Source organism: Pogoniulus pusillus, chromosome 2, assembly GCF_015220805.1.
Source record: "Pogoniulus pusillus isolate bPogPus1 chromosome 2, bPogPus1.pri, whole genome shotgun sequence".
Lineage (NCBI taxonomy): Eukaryota > Metazoa > Chordata > Aves > Piciformes > Lybiidae > Pogoniulus > Pogoniulus pusillus.
This window is the reverse complement of record NC_087265.1, coordinates 13,325,916-13,352,380: the sequence shown is the minus strand read 5'-3', so window position 1 is coordinate 13,352,380 and position 26,465 is coordinate 13,325,916. Positions and strand designations below refer to the sequence as shown.

General features: G+C 46.9%; 1 protein-coding gene across 1 annotated transcript in view; it reads right to left on the bottom strand.

Annotated features, from left to right (window-relative positions):
• Positions 1-26,465, bottom strand: part of ITGB5 (integrin subunit beta 5) — a 66,636-nt gene that overhangs the window by 38,183 nt on the left and 1,988 nt on the right. Inside the window, exons 2-5 of the mRNA XM_064156734.1 lie at positions 24,359-24,444; positions 14,069-14,273; positions 8,412-8,661; positions 4,143-4,311 (exon numbers count right to left, since the gene is read on the bottom strand). Coding sequence (XP_064012804.1) covers positions 4,143-4,311; positions 8,412-8,661; positions 14,069-14,273; positions 24,359-24,444 — 710 coding nt within the window. The remainder of the gene's footprint in view (positions 1-4,142; positions 4,312-8,411; positions 8,662-14,068; positions 14,274-24,358; positions 24,445-26,465) is intronic.

The window sequence follows — 26,465 nt, the reverse complement described above, 5'->3', positions numbered from 1 at the left end:
TGCTACACACAACAAAAAAGAGCTGCATTCCAGCAGCATTATGAAACCCCTTCAGCACTGACACTGCTGTTCACCTACCTGCTAAGCCAGATTTTCAATCAAGGGCTAATCATCCCTTTACAGATCAACTCTCTGTGCCTCCAACACACACTTTCTCACATAAACAACTTCAAAACCACTTTGGTAGCTTAGCTAAGGAACTCACTTGCCAAAAAAAAAAAAAAGCACCCACAGTGCTGGTGCCAATATTCAGGCACTGAGAGCAACTGGTGCTTCAGAGTATGGGATCAGGATGTCTCAGACAAGCTGGTCAAGCTGGAGACCTACGTAAAAGGCACTGAGAGAGGCTGGCATACTGAGTAGCCACCGCATCTCACACTGCTTCTGCCAGCGGCTTGCAGACGCTGGAAAATCCAGCTCCTCAGCATGCAGTTTCCACCACAAACCCGAGCAGCACTCTGCTCTGTTTTAAACAAATAACCAAAGAGAATTTCATTTGTTTTTACTGGACTGGAATTGTTGAAATGGAAAGACCTGCACTCATATCTCATCTGGTCTTTGATCCTCACGGGATACAAAGGACTTTGAAAGCAAGGATGGGACCCGACTCCACAGGCGAGCAAAGTGGGAAGACGTGTCTCTGCAGGGCTGGGCATGCTACAGGTCTTACCCCTACTCGTGTGACCGACTACAGTTGCCTTCATACCCTCACAGATCAGTTTCTCACTCCTTACAGCCAACAGTGACTGGCTAAACTGCCACAGCTGTTTCAGCACAGCACAGTCCTCCAAGTAGTATTGAAAAGGCTGTAAATCTCTGCATTAGTACCTCCAAGCCTGAAACAAACATCTACATTTATGCTTGGGGTGTTGAATAAAACAGGTCCAATTGCCAAGACATCAACTGCCAGGAGATGTTCCCAGTTTCGTCAATCTACCTAAAACCCCACCAGTTTCTCAGGTGCAGACCTTTGTGGAAGCAAGAAACAGATATGAATGCAAGACAAGTATGCTTTAGAGATTAAAAGCCAAAACCTCCCTCATTTGATGTAGCTCTGAAATGCACCTCAGTGTCTCCCAGGTGTCCTCACCATCTCCACATACCAGTGTTTAGCAAGCACCAAGCAAAAGACACTTTATTTCCTAATCCAGCACCACCCTATCTTAGTGAATAACATCTGCAACTTACATAGACCACCAAGCTGTATGATGCTTGCACCTAAAGAATGGCAGAAACCCAAAATGCTGCAAATGGAAAACATAATTACAGAAGGCTGATTAATATTCCTGGCTCACCCTATTAGCATCATGATAAAGGCTTATTGTCTCATGCTCTTTCATTGCCTCCAGAATAACATTTACCATATCTTCATCTTTCAGAAAGGAGCCAAACAGTGGGCCTGTTTGTTAGTCTGCATTAGCTGTGCACACTTTTGCTACAACTTGGATTGAAAATCAGGCCAAAAAAATTACTCTTAGACAGCTCATGCAGAAGAATATCTTGATATGAATTACAGAATAAAAATACCTAGTCAACAGAGTAGTATTGTTTCTGACACCTCAGCACTTGGAAGGAAGGAAGGAGGAGACCACACTTGGCCACTGTGGGTTGGAGACAGGCTCTGTCATGTCATGACTGGTTGTCCCAAGCACATCTCCCTGGATGCCACAAACACTACTGCTGAACACAATGTACTCCATGGTCAACATGCTGCATAGTTCCTAAGGCAGGAGACTTCCTAAGGTCATAACTGCCCTAAATCTTGGGTTTAGAACATGGTACTGAGGGTGAAATCTGGAAAAAGATGGAGCATATCAGTGAGAAGCAACAGTAATGCTGAGGAAAATCATTCCAGAACTCACCAAAGTATCTATATGCTGCTGCTCCTGCACTAGAGGAAAAGAGTTCCTGAATTAGTAGATACCATCTGTGCAGAATTTAGTCTCCAAGGTCCTTCATTAGTCACCACTGGATGCAAAGCAGCAAAGGATATCCTCATCAAGAGGCAGCACTTACTTCACTGTCACCTCAGATGCCTGACACCTCCACTCACCTTGCCTGTGCTCAGTCTGGGCCATCACATCCCACTAAATGCTCATTTTGGCTGGGGGGCTTAAAAGGTCAATCAGCTGGCCTGAAATTTTGGGTTTTCCAGCTCTGGATGGATGGAGTCTTTGGTGCTCATTCCTGTGATCAGCAGGCAGCTGCTTCACCCACAGCCAGAGGCTGCCAAGGCAACTTGAGCTACAGTATAGCTGGTTCTCCTGCCTTGTATACCAACCCCATGGACTTCATTCCCCACACCTGAGCTCTGGTAATTAATCAGCTGCCATGGCTACAGATATCCTTCTGTCATGACATGCCACATCATGCAAAGAGTCATGCAAGTGCACATGCTCACCTCTGCCCATCCTTCCCAGAAGATACCATACTTTAGATGGTATTAGCATCTAAATTTGTCTTTCGTGTACTCAAGGAAAGCAGTCAAACATTTCGGTCATTTACCAACAGTCTGAGACTAGCACAAAAGTGCAGGAAATATCTTGCAGGTCTCCTGCCTTCCACCAATACCTGCAAAACGAGTCCTTGTGACACAGGCCACGATTTCTGCACCACAGGGAAACATTGTCCCATTTTTGCAATAATGTGATGGAAGGAATTGCAAAAAACCCACGTTGGAAGGCACAGCTGACTCACCGTCCTGAGCTGTCTCTACTCTAACCACGAGAGCCAGCTCTTCAAAACTGAGAAGCACTTTACGGCCAGACCAGTACTGGAAGCAGCACTGCAGTCGTGCCAACAACAATATCTGTGCCAGAGAAGGGAAGGATGACTGTTGAGTGGTATCATATGCAACAGGGCAGGTTCTATCCTGTGAAGAGCGTGAAGCATAAACGAAGCCAACCCAGACAAGGAAGATCTTGTTTCCCACGAGCCTGCGTCCCATCACTCTTGCAGACGATGCCTATCTCCTGGCTCCCAAAACGCAGAGCCAGAAGAAAGCATGCCCAACCAAAAGCACTACGTAAGGCTGGAGCAAATGAAAAACAAAGTGTATGACGAGAGGGCAAAGAGCAACTGGAGCCAGCCCTGGCAAGCTCAGCCATATGGCAGAGTGGAACAAACACTTCCATCGCTAACACGCAAAGTGATACAGAGCAACTCACCTACTTTTTTTCCAGAAAGATATTCAAGCAAACAACTCCAAACCCCCTAAGAATATACCTAATGAGGCACCAAGCTCACGAACTCTGTCTTTAGTTACTGCTAACACCTCCAGTTCTGCTGGCAAAGAGAGTGAGCAGGCTATCAGTGCCTGGATCATCCAGTCCTACGCAAGCAGGGGGAAGGTAAGAGCAGCAGGAATCAGCTCCAAGCCTCAGCAAGATATGCTTGACGCACACTGAAGAAACATACCGAGCTAATGCACAGTGCTGCTGCACACAACTGTATGTGAATCTTAAAGGATTTTGTCCAGCGGCTCAGGGATCAGCACCTACGAGCCTAATCATCGCAAGTCTAACCCTGTGATGAAATCTCAGGCTTACTTTGATTTGGAAAATCACAGTATCACAGTATCATCAGGGTTGGAAGAGGCCTCACAGATCATCAAGTCCAACCCTTTACCACAGAGCTCAAGGCTAGACCATGGCACCAAGTGCCACGTCCAATCCTGCCTTGAACAGCTCCAGGGACGGCGACTCCACCACCTCCCCGGGCAGCCCATTCCAGTGTCCAATGACTCTCTCAGTGAAGAACTTTCTCCTCACCTCGAGCCTAAATTTCCCCTGGCACAGCCTGAGGCTGTGTCCTCTTGTTCTGGTGCTGGCCACCTGAGAGAAGAGAGCAACCTCCTCCTGGCCACAACCACCCCTCAGGTAGTTGTAGACAGCAACAAGCTCCATTATTACTCCTTTAAACTAGAAGAAATACTCTTTTGTCTTTGCCTGTCATGTACAAAAGCACACAAAAGCAACAGCTATGAATTATCAAAGTATTCTTTCATTGTTTCTGGAGGAAAAATGTAGCAGCTATTTCCAAGAAATGGCAAACTGAAGCTTTGCCCTAGTCCAAGAACAGAGTAGAAGAAACCAGCTCTTCTTTTGCTTTGCTTTAAAACCCCAGAAGTCAGAGTGGCTCACCTTGCAGACAGCAGCCTGCAAAATCGCATCGAAGCCGCCCTCCGGAGCATCTCGGTTGCGAGAGACCTTTTGTTTTTTCACCTCTTCGTTGAAACGGTCGACTTTATCCGTCAGGGACAAGAGGTGGCGGAAGCCAAAGGACGGGACACAGCTGGGGAACAGCTTGTAACTGTAGGAGGAACAGCGGAGCGGTCAGCTGGGAGGAAATGCACCACCAATCAAGAGCTGCAGAAGCTCCCAGCCCTGCTAAGTTGGTCTCCAAAGTTCTGTTCAAGAGGATGAAGTATTTCCACAAGGCTTCATGTTTTGAACACTTCAGTTTCTGACTATTGACAGCATCATGCAGTAGAGCCCTCTTTCGGTTTCTCTTTCCCCTCCTCCCCCTCCCCAGGGCTTTAAGTAGCTGACTTTTCCAGAGTTCACCAGAATTGAACATCTCTGTCTATGTGAGCTGTGAGTGGAGACACCAAGCACCATCCCACTTGGCCACACAGCTCTGTAGTTTCAGCACCAATAAAGCATTTTTCACACTGGGAATCCACAGTGCATGATGGGACCTGCAGTGACAGAGAGAGTGCTTTTGGCAGAGACACCCTCACCAGCAGCCTGGAAGGGTGCTGGGAGCTGTGCCACATGGCTGCAGAACTGGTAGGTTAGTGTCAAAGGGCAGCACATGGGAGTGGCACTACCAGGAGCTACTTTTCCCCTATCTTTAAATCTGCATTTTTCACTCAGTCATCCTGTTTTCTTGGCAGTACCTGCCACCCTTTACCCACCACACGTCACCAGGCACCTGGCAGTTGCCCAGCATGAGATGTGTTAATAACTAACACCAACTTATGCATCCTCCCACTCTCCCTGCAAGCCAGTGAGCAAGCACCAGCCTTGTTTCCCACGGCTCCACTGGAGAATAAAGGTAGGAGTGGCACCCTAAGGCAGAGAAATGCCTCAGCAGGCTATCAGGAAAACTTTTTCTGCACAGAACTATCAGGAGGCAGCTTTGGTGCTCACTGCATGATCAAGAGAGCCCAGTAGGCAGCTCCTGTGGTGTAGGACATCAGTGAGTGTGTGTTGGGCAGAGGACACAAAGGGTTAAGAATAAAAAGCATTTAAAAAGGCATTGGGCTTACACTAATTCACTCTTATCTCCAAAGATAAACCCACAGAACAATTAAAGGCATCTGCTGACACATGACCCACTAAGGGTAAATTGCTAAGAGGCTTTTTACACAAAGCCATATTTAAGTTTTACTACTGCTGGTAACTCAAATCCTTCACCAAGGACCCCAGAGTAGGGATTTCCACTCAGCCATGCATGCACCTAACCACAGGGGAGGTCCCCACAGCCCTGGGCCCCATGACTATTAGAGCCATCCCTCGTGATCAACCTCATGTTCAGGCTTGCAGCCACTCACACCCAGGGCCAAGGCAAGGACTGTGCCATGTCTGAAGCCTCTGTTCTGCAGAGTCTCAGCGCAGCCCTTAACCCACCCAGACGTTTGGCTTCTCAGAGCCCTGTTGCTGAAACAAAACACTGACACACTGTAGGATCCCACCTCTCAGGAAGATATATAATTTAATTATTTTTTGGTAGGTTGGTTGGGTTTTTTTTTTCCACACTCCATCCAGGTTTGCTGGCAGAAGCTGCAGGCAGCAGCAGGCTGGACAGTGGATATCAGAGTGACTAGGCAAGAGCACACAGCAGTGTGAGTAGGTTATCTCAGTCTGTAACCTCCACAAGTCCTGTCACAGATAGATGGGCAATTAGGTGTTTGGTCAGACCTTTTGCCTTCCTTATCTTTTTTTAATTTAATGTTTATTTCCTTCATATTATCCCTCATGAATGACACCATCTCTGCAAAAGACAGTATCTTGGCTTCCTGAAAGGTCTCAGGCAGGACGCTGAGCCAGAGCAGGGATGAGATGAAGGAGGCACAAGGAATCCCAAACAGACCTCACAAAAAAATTGGGCTGCACCTCACTCAGACCTACAGAACAACAGCCATCACTGCAAGCAGGAGGAGGAGAGAGCCTGAATCAAGGGCAGACCATGCTTACTTGCAGCTTTTCTTAGATGTGAGCAGGCAACTGGACAAAGTCTACCTTGACACTAGGAATAGCTGCAGATAAAACCACAATCTGACAACTCACCTCACTGCCACATCAGGGAGCCACTCAGCAGCAGCAACAGCTCAGCTGCAGAGCAGGTAGGGGAAGCTGCCACCACTCAAGAGCAATTGGGAGCCAGCACCCCTCATAAGGATGAAGAGGAGACAATTAACAACTGGAAGGGAGCACCCACCAGATGAGCTGCTTTGGGCAATCTTTTCTAAATGGTTTCCCAAGCCCAGACTGGCCTGATGCATCCCATAAAAGCAGAAAAGCAACCATCTGGGTAAAACCAAAAAGGACATGCAGATTGCCCAGTCACAGTGAGAAAAAACAAGGCAATTGCTCTGGATGCCCTTGATAGAAAGACATCAGCTGGCTCAGGCATAACTTGCTGCATACCTCTACCACCCCTCTCCTTTTGCACACTTCACACATCTCATTCATCAAAAGCTGTGTCACCCTAAATCACACACCAGCCAAACAAAGTTTCTGAATGTTCCCCAGCTGGAGCAAAATCCTATCTCCAGCCCATGAGCAATACACGTGGGTGATGAAGACTAAGCCAGAGATGACTGACAGCATCCCTCTGAGGCCATGCCAAATCTTGGGGAAACAAGCTATGAAGACTGTGGTGTGCAGTGCCATGGTGGCAGAGCCACCTTCACATCTTAGTCAGCATAGTCACCTTTGGCTACATTTCATGGCCACAGCATGAGTTTTCAGTGTTAAAATCCATTTAACTTTCTCTCTGGATAGAACTGGCAAAACCAGAATACAGATAATTCCATGTGGGCAACGGTCAGTGTGCAATGAGATGACAAATGCTTGGGCAATGCCAAAAGCTGACCTAGAAACATAGCTGATGTAAGCTCTCTCTAACTTGCCTCTGATATGGAAAAGTTACAGGATACATGCTTGCAGAGCCTGGCATCCATTCATGAAGTCATCTGACAACATGTCTGTGAATGACTTAAGACAGAAATGCTAACCTTATTGCCCTTACATGACTAGAAAGCATCCTAACCATGGATGAGGGACCATGCAGGTAAGCATCAATGGCGAGTGACATCATTCCAGGAGGGCACTTGCTGACATATTCATCTTTTTGTGCCAACACTCAAACCCAGCTGGAGACTTTCCACTACATCTAATTTCACGCTGGAATAATCCCCATTTCAATGGACTGGGTCCCAAGTCTGGTAATTAAAAGTCAAATGCAAGAGTAGCAAAGACACGTAAGCCACCCCAAATGTGAGGAAGGGTGTGATAGAACTGCAAAGCAAATCACATCACTTGTGTCTCTTGCAACTGACAGTTTGCTTTCCCTCCACAGTAACACAGACAACAAAATCTGCCTGAGGTCTTCAAAACACTTCACAATAACTCATTAATCAGTGCTACAGGCTATCACAAATCTCACCTCCCCAAAACACTTCTGTTGGGAAGGACTTAACATTGTCCTGGTCTCTTATCTGTAAAATGGAGATAAAGAGCTTAATTTCTTTACTTGAGGCCAAACTGTGACTCAGAGCTAGGATCAGAAATGTCTGGATCTTGCTCCTTTTTCACAGTATCACCAAGGTTGGAAGAGACCTCACAGATCATCAAGTCCAACCCTTTACCACAGAGCTCAAGGCTAGACCATGGCACCAAGTGCCACGTCCAATCCTGCCTTGAACAGCTCCAGGGATGGCAACTCCACCACCTCCCCGGGCAGCCCATTCCAGTGTCCAATGACTCTCTCAGTGAAGAACTTTCTCCTCACCTCAAGCCTAAATTTCCCCTGGCGTAGCTTGAGGCTGTGTCCTCTCGTTCTGGTGCTGGCCACATGAGAGAAGAGAGCAACCTCCTCCTGGCCACAACCACCCCTCAGGTTTTCTTACAGCCTGCAAAAAAGCCTGCTATGCTCGCATCCTCTTCAGGTACTTAAAAATAGCTTTGGGCTCCTGATACAACAGTTTGCCAACTCTGGATGCAGACATCTCCCAACAGCCACTGCAAAACTGGAAACTCCTATTTGGATTCATTCTGGAGCATCACAATGACATCCATGGCTAGTCAGCATTCCCAAAAGCTAGCAAAAGTAGGAAGAGAAGTCTGAGGCTGGGCTCTGTACCAACAGAGGGCTTGTCCCTTTGGGTTACACCTGCCACTTACCCAATGCAGGGATTGTTTTGGTATCTTGGGGCCGTGTAGGAGAAAGGAGAAATGTTTTTGTCCACGAAAGAGCCAAACCCCAGCCGGAAATTGCTAGTGAGCTTTCGCATCTCTTCAGCCAGCTTTGTCCCCAGGTTACGAATGTTATCTAGGTCATCGTTCATGGAGAGGGACAGATCCATCAGGTAGTAGAGGTCCACAGGATAGTCCTCCACTTGACGAACTTGAACTCGGAAGGAGGTCTGGTCACCTGCACATACACAAGCGTTGAGAGCGATGAAGAGGAAGCTCCTAGCACATGCAAAATCCAGACCAAATGTTTTTTCCCCCCTTGTGGGGCAGATAGGTCACTTGCAAAAGAAGAGCAGGAGAGGAATAAGCTTTTCCAAATCCATCCCTTAGGAGAATAACAGGAAAGCAGGCATTCAGTCGGGATCTTCCTGAGCTGGGTAGTGTACTGGCTGGCAAGAAAACAACACTTCCATAGAGTGCATGTCTCTATTTTACTTCTGAGATATGGAAAAGGCCTTTCCATTTCAGCTGAGAGAGTGTCTAGTGGAAGACACACAACAAATGCTGCTGCCCCAGCCTGTGTACAGTTCAGGGATATTTTCCTAGAAAACTGGGAAGAAAAGCAAGCAGAGCAAACCTCAGATGGATGTCTCATAGACTACTGAAAGAAGGACCATGCACACGCTTACTTGGGTGCATCCTCAAAGCAAACCAGGAGCAGTCCAAGAAGTCCTGCACAAAAGAAAGAAGTGGAGTGGGAGAAGAAGGAGAAAACTGACAGAGTGAGATGAATGCAAGATATCCTCTGAGCTGTGCAGGGAACTCAAGTCCAAGCAGACACAAAAGAAATACCTTTGAAAAGCAACTCTTCCCTGAAAAAACAGCTGTGCCATCATGATTCTGGAGAAAGTAAGGCAAAAGGGAAGTGAATTGGAAAAAGAAGATTGTTAGGATCACCCAAGAAAGTACTGAGGCAAAGATGAAGCTTCCTAAAGTGGCAAACAAAAAAGGAAGGAGCTGTGAGGGCTGAGTCACAGGCTGTGCAGATGTGAAGATCAGCAGGGCAAAGCCTTTCCTGTGACCTTCCCTTTCACCAAACTGTTTTCTCAAGAAGGGCTGTCAGGAGGGCAGGTCACCACCAGCACTGCCCACACCCCAAAAAAGGTGAAGCATCTTCAAAAATGATAGATCTTAAAGGAGTCAAAGAGGAGATGGCAAATGCTTGCCTTAAGCTTTGCTGAGAGAGGGGTCTAGATGGAAACCCCAGACTCTAGCACCCTCAAACCCTAGGCCAGTTTGGAGATCCCACATCCTCAGCCACCAACCTGGCCCCTTTTCCAGCTCAGTGGGGTCTCAGATCCAGAGACTCAAAACCTCTTAAGACTAAGTTTCCCATCCTGCCCATCTTTTCCAGCTCTTAATGGCTGAGGCTGAACTTTGGGCACTGGCAAGTTCAACAAAATAAATGTGGCTTCCTCTCTTCTCCCCCAGAAATGAAACACACATTTTTAGCATTGTGAAAACACTTCCCTAACCATTTTGTTGTTCTCCTCATTGTGTGCAGCAGCACAGCTGCTCCCACTTATTTCCAGCTCAACAACATTCAGGAGCAGCATCAAAAAACTGCCATGCTGGCAAGGCATGGCATGGAGGGCCTTTATGACCCAGCAAGCAGAAGCCCCGAGTGGCACCTGGGGTCATGCAGCGTGGAGGTCAGAGCCAAACACCCTCTCTAGCTCGTAGGATCTGTTTCATCATGATCCCTGCCACATTTTTGTGCACAGGGAGCGAGCAGGCATCCTGTCCCAGCCCCCTGCAGCAGTTGCCAAAGCCCAGCAGCATCCACTCCCTCAGCAAAGCAGCCAGGGTCCCAGTCCCCAGGGCAAAATGCATAAAGGCCAGAGCCTGCCTCCTATAAAAGCAAGCTGTGGAAGGTTTAGATTCAGCTCTGCTTTTCAACTAGATCAGGTTGCTCAGGGCCCCATCCAACCTAGTCTTGAATGTTTCCAGGGATAGGCCTTCAACCACCTCTCTGGGCCAGTGTGTGACCACTCTCCTTCTAAAACGTTTCGTCTTTATCTCTAGCTTCAGTCTATTTTCTTCTAGTTTAAAACCACTACCCTTGTCCTGTCAAAACAAGCCCTGCTAAAAAGTCTGACCATCTTTAAGGATTGAAAGATCACAGTAAGTTCTCTACAGAGCCTTCTCTTCATCAGTCCAAAAAACCCCATCACCATCAGCCTTTCTTCCACGGCAGAGGTGTTCCACCCCTCTGATATTGTTTGTAGCCTCCTCTGGACCAGGTTTACAGTGTAACAAACCATGACTGCAAGCTTGGATTAAATTCAGTGCTGCAAGAATGTCTTTAACTCTGGGAAAATTTGTTACCATGGCTATTTTTCTCATTCCCACATATTTTTCCCACTGGAATACCCAATCCTTTCAGAAAAAAAAGAGGATGTGCCCTTTTGCCTTTCCCAGCACTTCCATTTTCAGAACACTCTTCTTTCAGAGCAAGTCCTAAGACGGAAATTTCTGTGCCAGAAAGGGTATTTGGGATACACTGATCAAACTTTCTTCTTTTAATAGTTAATCAATTTACCAGCCCCTGAGAAAACCCAACAGCATCCTGGAACTGGAGCTCCTTTTCTTTCTTAACTGCACACATCAATTATGTCTGAGAAAACATTGCTAAGGTATGAAGATGTAAGTGCAAAAGAATTTATTATTCTCGATGTGCAGCATTACTCTCACACTTCCAGGCATAATCCAGCCCTCCCCTTCCCCATCTATCATCACCACCATCCTCTCCTTTGGGCTTTTCCCTGAGAAGTTTTAAACTCACAGCTGAATTCAGAAATGTTTCTTGGATACTGTCATGCAGAGGCAGCGCAGAAAATGGGAAGACTGTTTTCAGTCAATTTAAGAACACAAAGTCTACAACTATGCTTATCCAAGGAAAGCCCTCTCCCCCCCCCCTTTTTTTTTTATTGCTTGGTGAGTTTTAGGGCTTGCTAAGCAACGCAGCCTGCATCTAGTAATATTGTAATTCTTTTTCTGCCATTGATATTTTTCATTTAACCAGAACATGCTGCTTTATAGCTGGACCCAGGATTAAAAAGCAACATCATAAAAATTAAATTCACAATTTAAGGCTTTTGGAAACTATGTGTAGGCACAGGGATTGGGGCATGTGACTTCTGCCACAGGACAATTAGATCAAACTGCCTGAGTGGGAACAGCGAACAATTGACAATTCGCTCCCTTCTGCTTCTGCTTAGTGGTCTAAGAATAAAAGCTCGCCACTGCTGCGGACCGCCATGTGAATGCATCTTTGAAACAGTACACCCTTCATGCCCAAAATTAAATCAACATTGTCTCCTTTTTGTCTTGAGTTCACTGGGTGAAACCTATTTTCAAGCCTGAATGGAGAATTTAAGCTGAGGATGCTAATACGAGGGTTTAGAAAGTTATCGTCCCTAAGAGCGCTGCCCAACATCAGCAAGAGAACAGAAATAGGAGTTACTACTACAAACGTGTCCCTCCTCCTACAGTGACTCTGATGCTGTGCAAGGGGAGCACAGGCAGGGGAGCTTCCCAGCCCAGTGTGGGAATAACTGTGGGACTTTCAGAGCATAGAATCATAGAATGGTTTAGGTTGGAAGGGACCTCAAAGACCATCCAGTTCCAACGCCCCGCCATAGGCAGAGACACCTCCCACTAACACAGATTGCTCAAAGCCTCATCCAACCTAGCCTTGAACACCTCCAGGGAGGAATCATCCACAACCTCCCTGGGCAACCTGTTCCAGTGTCTCACCACCCTCACTGGAAAGAACTTTCTAACATCTGGTTTAAATCTCCCCTCTGCCAGTTTAAACCTATTACTTCTTGTCCTGTCATTATAAGACCTTGTAAATAGTCCTCCCCCAGCCCTCTTGTAGGCCCCTTTCAGATACTAGAAGGCCACTACAAGGTCTCCTCTAAGCTGAAGAGCCCCAGCTCTCACAGCCTGTCCTCATAGCAGAGGTTCTCCAGCCCTCTGAGCATCTTCATGGCCCTCCTCTGGACTCGCTCCAACAGTTCAATGTCCTTCTTGTGCTGGGGGCTCCAGAACTGCACCCAGTACTCCAGGTGGGGTCTCACAAAAACAACAGGGGAGAATCACCTCCTTTGCCCTGCTGGCCATGCTTCTCTTGATGCAGCTCAGGACACAGTTCCTGCAGTGCAGCCCACACCTAGAAGGTTTCCCTGCCATCCAAGAAGAATCAAAGATGTCCCTCTGTAGCCCAAAGCACCTGACAGTGTGTCCTCCCAGGAAGAGGCAGGGAGATCAACACCTACAATCTGCCACAGAACAGAGCAACAGGAATCTGCACCTCTGGCTGAGCAAAGGGGAATGGAAAAGGGGAATTTGCTGAGAACTGGGCACTGCATGTGAAGGAGGGTTTGAAGGTGACACGTGGAAGCTGAGCCAGCCCTATGTGCCTCAAGAAACTGAAGTAATAACAACCCCCTTTTTTACAGCAGCAAACCTGTTCCATCAGCAACATTCAGATGCAGAGGCAGGCATCAAGTCGAACATCCAGTCCTGACTACCCTCAGGTATCTGCTTTAAAGGCTTTGAAGTAAAATTCCTTTAAATTTGAGAGTCTGACTGATGACAGCAGTCAGATTGCTGAGGAAGAGTTAATTAAGAGACAGCATGACTACTTAACCCATAGAATTAAGCAGAAGAAATCCTGCAGCAGCTATTAGGCTTTGGGAGAGCCCTGGTAGTGTGAGCACCAGCTCAAACCTCTGTTTTTCTTGGGTAAAACATCCAATTTCATTTTTCTGTATGCTCATGAGAGCTGTCACAAAACTGTAAGCCTTAGAAACCCACACCAATTGCTTATAATGAATTGAGCTTTTATATTTGCTTCATAACTTTGCAATAAAGAGCTTTATTTTTCCCCCTGCAGAACCAGCAGCTGCCAAATTTTTGCACAAATTGTGAACCCATATTAAAGGCTCCCCCCCCACTATGCAAAAAAATTTGATAACAAGCATGCTTACGTGGCTCAGTCCTGCCATTCCCTCCTGATTTTTAATTAAAAGGAAGAGATTGAAGAAAAGTGATGGCTCAGGGGAATGAAGCAGGGATCTGGCTACAGTCCAAGGCCTGAGTCACAAGTTCATATCTCCACCTTCTGCCTTGATCCCATGGCTCTTTTGCATACCGACAGAAAACAGATATGTGTTTTTGTTTCCAATTTATAGAAGGAACTGTCTCAGTTCAGAGTCAAGCACCATCAGCTTAGTGGAGGATCCAAAGTTTTTTTAACTCCTTCCACCCAGTGGTTACATTTTTAAGCTGAGCAGGCTCCCTTTTAACACATGCAGGGGTTAAGTTTGGTACTGAAGTAGCTGTGGGTAGGCATGATTGTCTTTGCATAACAGCAGTGTGCTGTCATGAAGGACACACAACTCAGCCCTAAACCTGCTCATGATGCACCACCAAAGTTGAAGGTCTGTGGAAGGAGCCAGCAGTCACTACCTTCACACAAGGTAATGAGATGTACACTTTGAGCATGTCCCAGCCACCCTTTCCCATGAGCACACACACACTCCCAAGCATATGGCTGTCAGCCATCAGGGACTCACCAGGACGAAGGTTCAACGCAACCTTCTGAGGCATGATCTGTGTGACATCCAGGTGGGTCTGGTCGGAGCCCTTGCTGCTCAGAGGGACATTCTTCACAACACTGATGCTGCTGCTGGGGTTTTCAATGGCCCCAGCACAACCATTTGCAACCAGGTTCTGCAGGAAGTCACACCGTGATGTGATGGACTTTGTGCTGCCAAACTCCTGGGGGATGAAGAGTGGACAAAAGATAAAGGGAGGAAGAAACATCAATCCCACAGCAGGGGCTCTGTTTTGATATGCTGGTATCTGTAGCAAATAGGAGACAACAAGGAGAAACTGGTGTCCTTTGCAGTGGCTGTGCTCAAAAGGATTGATCCTTGAGCCTTTCAAAGGGGTCGAGCAAAAAAAAAAAAAAGGAAAAGCAAAAAACATCTGCAAGGATTTGAAGATGGAATTTGCTCACAGACCACTGCAGCAGAACGCTAAGACTTGAGTTTTCCCCCAGTCACAGCATTTGCTCCCATCCCTGCCCAACGAAAAACGTTTAGTTTGCTGCCTGGACAGCCAGTTGATGTCTCTCTGAGTGGAAGAGGTGAGAAGTTGTTACTTTTTGCACGTGCGTGCACTTGAATGAGCTTTGCAAAAGAGGGGAGAGATGACACAGAGGTGGCACCAAAGGGAAGCAGGACAAACCCATTAACGCAGATGTGATGCTGAAGACTGAGGCTGGATGGCTCCAGGAGCCTGCATCCTCTTCCCTGGCGAGAGACTGCATGTGCCCACACAGGCACCATGTGTATGCTCTCAAACCTCTACGCTGCAGATGCTGGCACAACACCATGACATGATTAAAAAACAAGTGACAGCAGGTGGCCCCTGAGGCACGGAACACCCGTAGCAGTCTCGATGTGGGCAGGCTGTCCTGGGCAGCATTGCTTGAAGAACACAGAATATGGAAGAACCCTCTTGGGAGGTGATCAACAGACAGCCCAGGCAGCAAGGCACAGGCAAGGGGCTCACCCTCAGAGGACAGGCTGCCACGGCAGGGAGTCTCCCAAGGCAGAGCTCCAGCCCTCGCTGCGAGCCCCGTGGGTGGTGCACAATGCAGCCTTGTGCGGGGCAGGGGCAGCGCCGTGGAGCAGCCGGCTGCACAATGCAGCCTTTTGCAAAGGGCCAGTTTGGCAGAATGCTGGAGGAGGAGTGGGGGGGTGTAAATATTTTTTCTATTTCCAAAAAGCACCAAAGGGAGCAAATTGCATGCCCCAAACTCACGGGATGTTTAACAGTTGATTCCTAATTATTTCTGCACTCTAACAATAGAGACAGCTGTCTCCTGCTCCAGGGCCCATGGACTAAGATGACAGGAAATAATGCAGAGAAGATGCTCACAGCAATGCCAGACCCTTTCCTCAGCTGTGTAGCCAAAAAACAGTGTGGAGCTGAATAAGCCTCACTTTTTACACAGCAGAGGACAGGGGAGATGTCAGTGAGGGAAAAGTCCCTATGAGGTGCTTCAGAGGTCCCCCAAGGACAACCCTTGGATGTGGGGCCCCAGGACAGACAGTGGCCCTCTGCTGCCTTTTCTCACTGCAAGGTCCCAATGCTATTTGAACAATGAGAGATTTGCATTCCAGCATCCAGCGGCTGGGTCCAGCCAAAGAGACATCACATCAGATGGATACAAGCACAAATTTCTTGGAACGAGCTGTGTAAACAGGTGAACTTCCAGCAAGGAGGACTGGGACTACTTCAGTTATCTCCAGGATGACAAAATAAACCCAGAGTCTCTGACAAACCAAAAACAACACCCAGCCTTTCAGACCAGCACATTTAGGGCAGCACTGGAGAAGAGTTTATCTCAGATGTGGTTTGACCTAAAGTCAGTGAAAAGCTGGTGGGCTGTAGGCACTCCCCTGGGACAAATTCACCCTGCAGGAAGATGCTCTCCTAGTACCAGGACCACTGCTCCCGGGCAGCACCTCTGCCAGGTCATGTGTTACCTGGTGGTGTTACCCACCCCCCACACACTTTGGAAATCACCCAGACTAGACTCTGCCGGCTCTGGAAATTGAATGAAGCTATTTATTTACAGCTTAGCTCAATACACAAGCAGATATTTACATTATATACAGAAATATACAAGGTAAAAGGTAATACAGAAACACAACAGCCCTCCCAGAAACCTGAGTCCCCAGGAGGGGCTCCCAACTGCCCTTCCACCTTCTCCCACCCCTCAATCTTACCCCAGATGTTGCCTTATGCCTCAAGGAAAAACAGAGGGTTGGCCAAGGGGGTTAGGAAGCAAGTGGATTAATCAGAGAGACAGTAGGTGAGGTTAGAGAGAAATGCAGCTCAAAGCCCAGGCAGTGCCCAAATGCCTTATCTATTTTTTACTCTTGTTCTTATCCATCTCAGCAAGCCTATGAGTGAAGTAGACATCACCATTGTTTCCCTTTCACAGCCTGTAATCTAGTTCTTCTCACCTAAACATTCTAGCTAGCTTCAAACTAGCAGACTACCTATTAGAAAGGGAACTCTGGCAATGCAAAAACACCCCACACAAATAGCACTAGGAGTGCAGCCTAGAACTTTTAGTTTTTCCTTAGGATTTAACAGTGGAGAGAATAAAAAAACAGGATGACATTTAGGGCTGCTCATGCAACTGCAGCCTTTATCAGGCATTTTCAATCCTCCTCGAGGTCTGCTCCAAAACCTCTTGATGTGAATGGAAAGGCTCAACTTCAAAGGGCTTTGAATTAGGGCTTAATTTTCTGGCTGGGCCTGGGATAGCAGAACAAGAGCCAGTAGGGCTGGGCAGCCCAGGGTGAGGAGGATGCTGCTACCTCCCCCAGCTGCTACTCCCTAGCAGTCGAGTGAACACCATGAGAAATGGCTCTGGCTATGGGACCGTTTATGTCAGTGTCCAAGAGGTATACACAAGAGCAGCATTGACATGCTGAGGACAAGACAGCACCAGCACATGGGGTGAAGAGTCTCAAGTTGTGCCAGGGGAAGTATAAGCTCGATGTTAGGAGGAAGTTCTTCACAGAGAGTGTGATTGGCATTGGAATGGGCTGCCCAGGGAGGTGGTGGAGGCACCGTCCCTGGAGGTGTTCAAGAAAAGCCTGGATGAGGCACTTAGTGCCATGGTCTAGTTGACTGGATAGGGCTGGGGGATAGGTTGTACCGGATGATCTTGGAGGTCTCTTCCAACCTGGTTGATTCTATGATTCTAGACTGCTGTGAGACTTGCCAGGAGCTTTTTTGGGAAGGCCACTCATGCATGTGCAAACCTGTTCTTTTGCACAGTGGTGAGAAATGGTTAACACTGCAGAGTGCTTTTCTGCAACCTCTGTGACAAAAGTTCTTCAAAGAAGGAAGCACAGGAGGCGAAGGAAGCCACTAACACAACTCTTTCTGACAGGAGCTGCAGGTCAGCAGTATCTCTGCACTCCTACAGTTCACAGGATGCCTCACTCAATCCAGGTATTTGACCTGAAACTTGTTTCTAAAATAGGCCCAGAGGGCTTGCTAAGCTACAGACCAGCAATTGCTAAGCTACAGCTCCAATTAAATCCAGCCTTCTTGTTTGGTGAAACACCACACTACCCAGGGTGGAAGAAAATACGCCCTGCTCAGGGGTGCAAACATTCCAAGGCAAGGGAGGTGTAGCTTAGCAGCCAGGGGTCCAGGACTGACCTCTACTTGTGCTTGGGTTTCTAACTCAAGCAGAGAGACACTGAACAGAAGGCTAACAGTGGTCTCAGGAAAGACCTGGTGATTACTACAGCACCCTGCAAACAAATACCCCTCACATGCACTCATAGGGCAAAACCCAAAGCCAAAGCTGCAGCTACCAGGTGTCACCCAACTCAAGCACAAAGTTTTCTGCAGCAGAAAAAAATCAAGGCCCCTGGAGAGTAAATGAAAGGGGGAAGAGAAAAAAAAAAGGCAGATTTGAGGAGCAAAAGGACATCACACAGGTCCAAATAACTCATGAGCAGTCATTCTGAAAGGCAGCCCAATACCCATCCAGATGTGGCACATGGCACACAGGTCCTCACCCTGAGCAGAGAACACCTTGCAGCTAGGTAAGCAGTTCAATGCACCTAAATACTTGACCATCTACCCTCTTGTCAGAAATGCAACAGGTGCCCCACAGCAAGGAGGAGGTGCCCCCAGCATCGCTTCACACCACTGTGCAGCATCAGCTCGGGGAGATCCCAGCTAGTCCTTGCTAGCGACGCCGTCTGCCACAGCCCCGTGGGCAGCTCCCCGCGCAGCTGCGGCGCTAACAGGCTCACAAAGGCGAAAGCACGCAAGCAGGCAGCGTGAATGGAGACAGCAGCCTGACAATTACATGCTCATCAGTTTGACAGTTTGAAGACAAATTGTGATGGTTTGGGTGTTACCCGCCCCCTCACTCTTATGAAATCACCCAGACTAGACTCAAACGAGCTGGAAATTAAGAAATGAAGCTTTATATTTACAGCTTAGCACAATTTACAAGCAGATATTTACCATATAGACAGCTATAGACAGAAATATACCAGTTAAACAGTAACACAGAAACACAACACCCTCCCAGAAACCAAAGTCCCCAGGAAGGGCTCCCAATCACCCTTCCACCTTCTTTCCACCCCTCTACCTTATCCCAGACTTTGCCTTATGTGCAAGGTGAGTTTGGAGGACTGGCCAGGAGGTTAGAAAGCAGAAGGAGGAGACAGAAAGCAGGCCAGGGAGAAAAGCACAGGCACCAGCTGTGACAGAGAGTCACTGTGATATCTACATTTATCTTCTTGTTTTTACACATCTCAGCAAGCCTATAAGTGAAGTAAACATCACCATTGTTTCTTTTTTCACAGCCTAAAGTTCTCATCAAAATATTCCAGCTAGTCTCAAACTAGCACACAAATTGTTAGGTTTATGCTATAGAAATGGAGAATAGCACTGACTGTATCTAACTGCCTGCATCTTGCTCCTGACAAGACATGTCCCTAGCATTTTTTACTTTAATCTGTCCATTGTGCATTAATTCAGTCTGCAATATGCCTGCTTTTTTCACTGAAAAAAAAAGACATGTTCCCTCTAGGAACATCCTTGATTTCCCTTCCTCATTCTCCAGGCACACATTCCTGAGACAGGAGATGATTGGGTAAAAGCAACCTGCTGGAAAACAGAGGGTGCCACTGGGGGGACTTCAGTTCAATTAACCAAAAAGGAAATATCAGTTAAATCATCACGATTAATGCACATCTTAATTCTGCAAATGCATCCACCTAAGTAATGCAGGATGAACACACCACATACACAAACCTAGCAAACAAGAGAAGCCCCTGCACATCTGTAGCCTGCTCCCTAAAGAAGCAAGCAGAAGATAACAGTAATATAACAATTTTCCTCCCCTCTTTTGGAAAGTATTGCCCCTGCAATCACTCCAGGTGGGTTTATCATAACCCCCACCTGTCTATCACGCCCCAGCTGGCAGCTCACAGGACAGAACTGAAGCCACTTCCAGAACTCCCTGCTTTCTCCAGCAAGCCTGACAAGCTTGGCTGAGCCTGGACAACTGGATGTCACAGCAAAAAAAAAAATTCAACAAGCACCCTCCTTTCCCACCCATAAAAACAAGGCTGCCACAGAGATCACAGCAACCCCACAGGCAGCCAGAATCTTTCCCTGGCACCATATCGACCATTTCTAGTCTCTTATGGAACTTGCAGGAGAAGGTGAGGAATATCCTCAAAATTCCATCATGGATGGCAAGGCTGTGTCAGTCTCCATTACCCAAGAGTCAATTATTTCCCCCAGATAGCTCTGTTTCAAGGCATACTCAGGTGACATTAAAAGCCACACACATTGTTGCTTCTCTTCTAAGTGCTACGTAAACAGATTACTTCATTCAAGTTCTGTCTTTCAAGGTATTCTTCCAAGAGCCAAGAGATTCAGTGTCTGCTTCCAAATCTCCAGCAGCCCAAAGACGTGGTTAAATGACAGCCCCTGTGGGCTCTGAGGCTGCCGGATACCAGAAGCTGCTATCATCAACTCGTCTGTCATCACTCTCTGAGATAGGAGCAGAGATGATGAATACCAGCAGAAGGCCAATTTAAGCAAGGGTACATGATGCATCCTGTAATAGCAAGTTGGGAGGTGGTGGTCATAAATTCATAACATCTTGACTGCTCTGCTGCAAGCATGTATCTATATGCATGATCTTACCAATTCAAGGCAAAGTAAATACAAGCAACCTTATCCCACTTGGAAAATCATTGAACAGAGCTCCTTGTATCCACAGAACTGCTTTCAAGAACTCCTAGCTCCTAAGTGCAATCCATGAGTGCTTGAGACTTTCTGTTCCTCTGTGGCCATGCAGAGCCAGGATCCAAGAGTGCAAAGGATGATGAGGAGGATGCAATATTGCTGGAGGCTGCATAAGGCATGATTGCCTCTGGGAAACAGTATGGCTGTCCTGCTCAAACTGCTCTTCAACCACAGCTGAGGGGACCCTCTTGATATTGGCACAGCTGAGCACCCAGGGGGACAAAGACCAAACAGGCTTGATGGCACCACCACCAAGGGGGCTGGAGCACCTCGGCTGCAAAGACAGGCTGAGGGAGCTGGGGTTGCTCAGCCTGGAGAGACTGGATGTTAGGAGTAAGTTTTTTACTATGAGGTTGGTAGAACACTGGAACAGGTTCCCCAGGGAGATGGTTGAGGCCCCTTCCTTGGATGTATTCAAGATGAGGCTCAACAGGGCAACCTGATCTAGTTGAGGTTGTCCCTGCTGACACTGAGGAGGTTGGTCTAGATGACATTTGGAGGGCTCTTCCAGCCCAGAGCATTCTATGATTTTATGATGCTATTCCCCAAAGGGAGGAATACTGTAGAGGAGAAGCTATATACACAGGGAAGATACAATAACATATGTAAATGTGTATGCACATATTATAGATATATCTATGCTTTCTGTATGTACAATACATATACACATATGGTAATAGATATAAATATAGAATTATATATGTTTATAAACTTCTATTATACATACCTCCTGACAAGATTATTAATTGTTGCCTGCAAAGATCATAAAATCATGGAACCACAGACTGGCTTAGGTCAGAAAAGATTTTTAAGGTCATGGAGTCCAGCTGTTAACTTAACACTGCCAAGATGACAACAGCTGGTCCAGTTTGCTTACAAGCCTATTAAGCAAATGCAAAGGGAGCAGGAAATGCAAAAGAATCAGCTGATTGTGTTTCTACCATAGCATAACTAGCATCTGTGGAAATGGCTCCAATAGCTTAGCCCCAACTCTTAAACAGAAGCAGAGCTACAGAATTTGACAGGCATATAGATTCCTGAAGCAACATGCACAGTGAATGCCAGATGATGGAAGTAGGTGAAGAAAACAGATTCAAGTTATGAAGCATACCTGACCAGCCTGTGGCAGAGGGAAAGGAAATAAGGTGGTGAAATGGTTATGCAAAGAAAGCAGATATTGAAAGTTTGTAGAATCACAGAATTAGTTGCAAAAGACCTTTAAGATCATTGAGTCCAACCACTACCTAACACTGCCAAGCCTGGTGCTAAACCAAGTCCCTTTGCACCACCTCTATGCATCTTTTAAACGCCTTCAGGGATGGTGATTTATAGCATTGCTTTAAATCTTCTGAAGTCAAAAACCTCCAGGTATCTTTCGCAATCCTATTACCTAACCTGATGAGCTCAGCTAAAGGCAAATAATTAGAGTTTGAAACAGTCCATTAAAAACAAAAACACACAAAAAAACCCCAACAAACACAACAATCAAAAAGAAACAACAAAAAAAACCCCAGAATTAGAATAAGAGTTGAAGCATGCAGCATGTAAAGGGGACAGCAGCTCTTAAACACACAGCTCTTGGCACGAAACACCTTAAAATGTATTTTTAAATAGCTGCTGCAAGCTAAAGGTCAGGAAGTATTACAGCACTTCCTTGTAAACAGACGTCTTCCTTCTTGCCCTCCACCCCCCCGTTTCCATTTAGGAATGTTTTTTTTTGGGTCACTCTCCCATCAGCAAGCTAAGAGCCAGGCTGCCAGTCCCTTGTGTGCTGCCTAACAATTAGTGGTCACAGCCACCACCAGATAAACATTTCCACTGGCAACGTTTTGCAAAAAAGTGTGGTTTGGTTTGGGTTTTTTTTTTTTTCTTGGCATCAAAAGACAAAGAGAGTTTAAAAAAAGAGAGAGAAAAAAGTAAGCTCTTGGGTACCAATAGCTTAATGGCCAGTGTTCCTGGATCCCCTCTCACCACCACAGCTGGCGGGAAGAAGAGCTCTTACAGCTGTTTACAAGATGCCTCAAAAGCAGGATCTATTGCTTTACCCATTCCTTTCTGCACAGCATTTGCCTTGATGGAAAAACAAACAAACAAACAACAGGAAAGCTGTTATACTGCTGGGCAGCATGGTGCTAGCACTATCAGAAAGTTTTCCTGGGAGAGCTGCAGATAGTCATTAGAAGTGAAAATCCAGTATAACAGACCTGGAGAACCAGAGGCTGGGGTACCTTCTGAGACTCAGCAAACTATAGGGCTTGGGGTCCTCCATCTTCCTATGCCTAACTCCATACTTATCTTCATCCCTACCCTCCACCCCAAGGGGCTGCAGCCATCCCAGAGGCAGGGCTGGCAGGAGGAGGGTTGAGACCAGTAGAGAGACAGGACCTGCATCCTCAGTTCAGCATGACCAGCTAGAGCTGGATGATGAAGGGTGTGCCTAATCCCACATCTTGCCCCCCTCAAAATGGTAGTAAGATGGCCATACCAGAAGAGAAAGGATAACTAGGGAAGAGGAGAGCATCACTGATGGCCATTCCTGTTGAGAGGTTCATGATTATCCACTGCTCTGCTGGGCAACCTGATCTAGTTGTGAGGATGTCCTTGCTTATTACAGAGGGAGTTGGACCAGATGACCTTTAGAAGTCTCTTCCAACCCAAACCATTCTATGATTCTCACAGCCCAAATCTTGTTATAGCAGCTGTGCCTGCAAGTAGGCAGGATCTTTTCCTTCATCCATAAGCACCCATATTCCTCTCTTAAACATTTAGGACAGACACAGGCACAAAGCAGGCAGCTGTCTATGCTGACATTATCAGATCTTTCACACCCCTTATTCCCTAGAAATCCTAACTCTATGTGATAAGATTCGATTTGATAAGATATATATGATCAAGTCATAGATATCCAAACTTACAAGCACTCCTTAGGGAGCGGGGAAAGATATTTGCAATTTCTCACAAACCAAGGAGGCCAAATTAAATTACAAGACTGGTGAGAGGCCTGGAACACAGCTCTATGAGGAGAGGCTGAGGGAGCTGGGGTTGTTTAGACTGTGGAAGAGGAGGCTCAGGGGTGACCTCATTGCTGTCCACAACTACCTGAAGAGAGGCTGTAGCCAGGTGGAGGTCTGTCTCTTCTCCCAGGCAACCAGCAACAGAACAAAGGGACACAGCCTCAAGTTGTGCCAGTGCAGGGGGAGTATAGGCTGGATGTTAGGAGGAAGTTCTTCACAGAGAGAGTGATTTGCCATTGGAATGGGCTGCCCAGGGAGGTGGTGGAGGCACTGTTCCTGGAGGTGTTCAAGAAAAGACTGGATGAGGCACTTAGTGCCATGGTCTAGTTGACTGGCTAGGGCTGGGTGCTAGGTTGGACTGGATGATCTTGGAGGTCTCCTCCAACCTAGCTGATCCTATGACTCAGCACCAACACAAGGATCCATTATTACGCTGAAGTGTGCTGTTAAGCTCCATCACTCAGCGCCACAGCACAGTGCAGACACCAGAAGCATGGGTCGCTCCCCAAAACGACACAACAGATTCAGAAAGAATTATCTTTGTGAGAGAATTATCTTTGTCACGGACAAAGAGCCTGTGCTGTGCCAGGCCATTCGAGAAACACGCAACAGGACACTAGCCTGGGGTTAAGGGCTTTGACAGCTTTTCAAGCAGGGCTCCCTGCACTCTAGAGCCCATGAAGGCACTCAGCATCTACCAAAACCAAGAAGGAAACTGAAAGCAGAGAAGGACTGAAGGAACAGTGCTGCTCTGTTAAAGATGCACATGGGCCAGCAGGGTCAGAGACCTATTTCTTACAGTGTTAAAGAGCTGAGGAGTCACATCCACCCAAAATACTCTTGGCATGGAACACCCACTACACTTACCCACCCCTTTGGGCACAGAACTGTGTCAGGAACAGTCAAAGTAAGGGAAGAGCTCCCCTTCTGTGTTAAAAAAACATGCAAGACAAACAACCTTCTCCCACCTACCTCCTTGGAGCACCAGGCACACTTGGGGTGGATGAGGAGACACTCTTCACAGGACGTGGCACTTCCACTGGTGCACAGATTGAGACCTTCAGCAAGAGAGAATGACAGAATGGGATGATTACTTCACTCCAAAGAGTGGCGAGGAGTTTCCTGAGATATTGGTGAGCACTAAATGCACTGTGAGTTCAAACAAGACCAAAGGATCTTCTCAGAGCCTAAGAGGCAGAAGGCATAAATCTTTCTTCACCTGTAAAGTCTGTTTCTTTTATTCTTTCTTTCTTGAAGGAAAATGAAAAGGACAAAAATTTGTGTTGTGGGCCTGAGAACATCTAGTGATTTTTCTTTCCTCTTTTTCATTGGTTTCTGGTTAATGAAAGACTTCCATCTTCCCAGTGAAATACTTTCATCACTGCAAACAGAAGGCAATAGATATTTGACTAGCCTGAAACATGGAGGTGGCTATCCAAAAACCACTCTGAGATACCAACTTCAAAAGTCATACTAGGCACATCTTCTCCATTTTTCCAGCTGAATATATATGGAAGCCACTCTCTCCCCAAAATGTTCATCATAAAACAGTCTTGGAAGATACTGGTCTCTCCTCCACACAGGTGATTTCTATAGGGAACTCAAGTTACAGTAAATTAGTTTCATTACAAGAGTCATTGCCACAGGATATCCAGGTTAAGCCTGGCAGGGTGTTTGCACTGGGGCACATCCAAGGCTGGCTAGGGTGGCAGACCCCACACTGCATCCGAGGCCTCTCCCTGGCCATATTAGCAGGGGCTCTGTGCCCACCAGGGCAGTGGAGATACTCTCCACTCCTGGATTGCTGGTGGCCAGCAGCACAAGGAGTACTGAGTGAGTTTTGCTTGCAAAATTCGCAATTTGGGCTTTGGGCTTTAAAAAATAAAGTGGAACCACACAAGTTAAACTGAAGCAAACATCAATGGTGTTGTCTCTGAATGCAGCAGCTTGTTTAAGTATGCCTTTGGCTATGAATGTGCCCTTCAATACCACTGATGCCCCCTGCTCCCCCGGGTGCAGCTAATAACTTCTACTGTCAATAACTGATTAAACAAATCTTCAATCCAGGATTCAGCACAGAGGCTGCAAACTCCAAATGAAATGCCTCAGGCTCAGACTCTGAGTCTGCTATTTTTTCCAACCCAAATGTCAATAAAAGCACTGTCAGGCCTCTATTTTCAGCCAGTTGCATCCGCAGATACCGTTGCACCACGCTGCTGCTGGGTATAATCTGCAGATTGCGCAGACTTGCCTGCCGAAGAGCCCCACTGAGTTTTCTGCTGTCCCAAGAACTTTCTGCCCCAAGAGCTTTGGAAAAGGGATTCTTTCCACATCCCATGAGATTATAGCATCGAGAAACGCAAAGCGGTGGCTGCCTGGGTTACTCCCATATGAGGGCAAGCTGTGAGCGCAGGAAGCAGTGAATCAAGCTGGACAGCTGGAGGAAAACTTAGCATGCCCTAGGCTAAAAGCAAAAAGAGGATAAGTAGGTCCTGACAGTAATTCTCAGTCATCGCTGAGGCATGACCGTGTCAGAGCCCTGCAATGAAGGGTCTCTGCTGCCCGCAAGGTGGTTAACTCTAACCCGGGAGTGCAAAGCCCAGGACTTTCTCTATGGCTCTCATTCAGACAGGCTGCTTGGGCTCATTCATACTGAACAAGAGCCTTCTTAGTTTTTTTTTCACGTTGCTGGCTGTTACCACATACTTGGGCGTTTCGTTCCTTGTTCACATTCAGAAGCTGTATTCCAGCTCCTGGATGCTGCAAGAGCTCAAAAGTAACTGGGTAATGCAAAGCAAAATGTAACTTGCTTGCCTGAGTCATAATTTGCAGAGAGATTAACACTTCCATTTCCAATCCTACAACACTGCTCCAAGCCTATCCTCCAGAGCTGCTGCTCCAGCAGCAGTGCACGAGGACACACAATAAAAAGTAACAGGCTTTATAAAGAAAACACTTGCATTTGTACTCTGCTGCCCAGGCCTGGATCTTTCATGGCTTCACTTGCCTGTCTGCAAGGAATAGAGTGATTATTTACCTCCATTCCTGACTGCTGGATTTTTGAAAGATTACTTAGTGA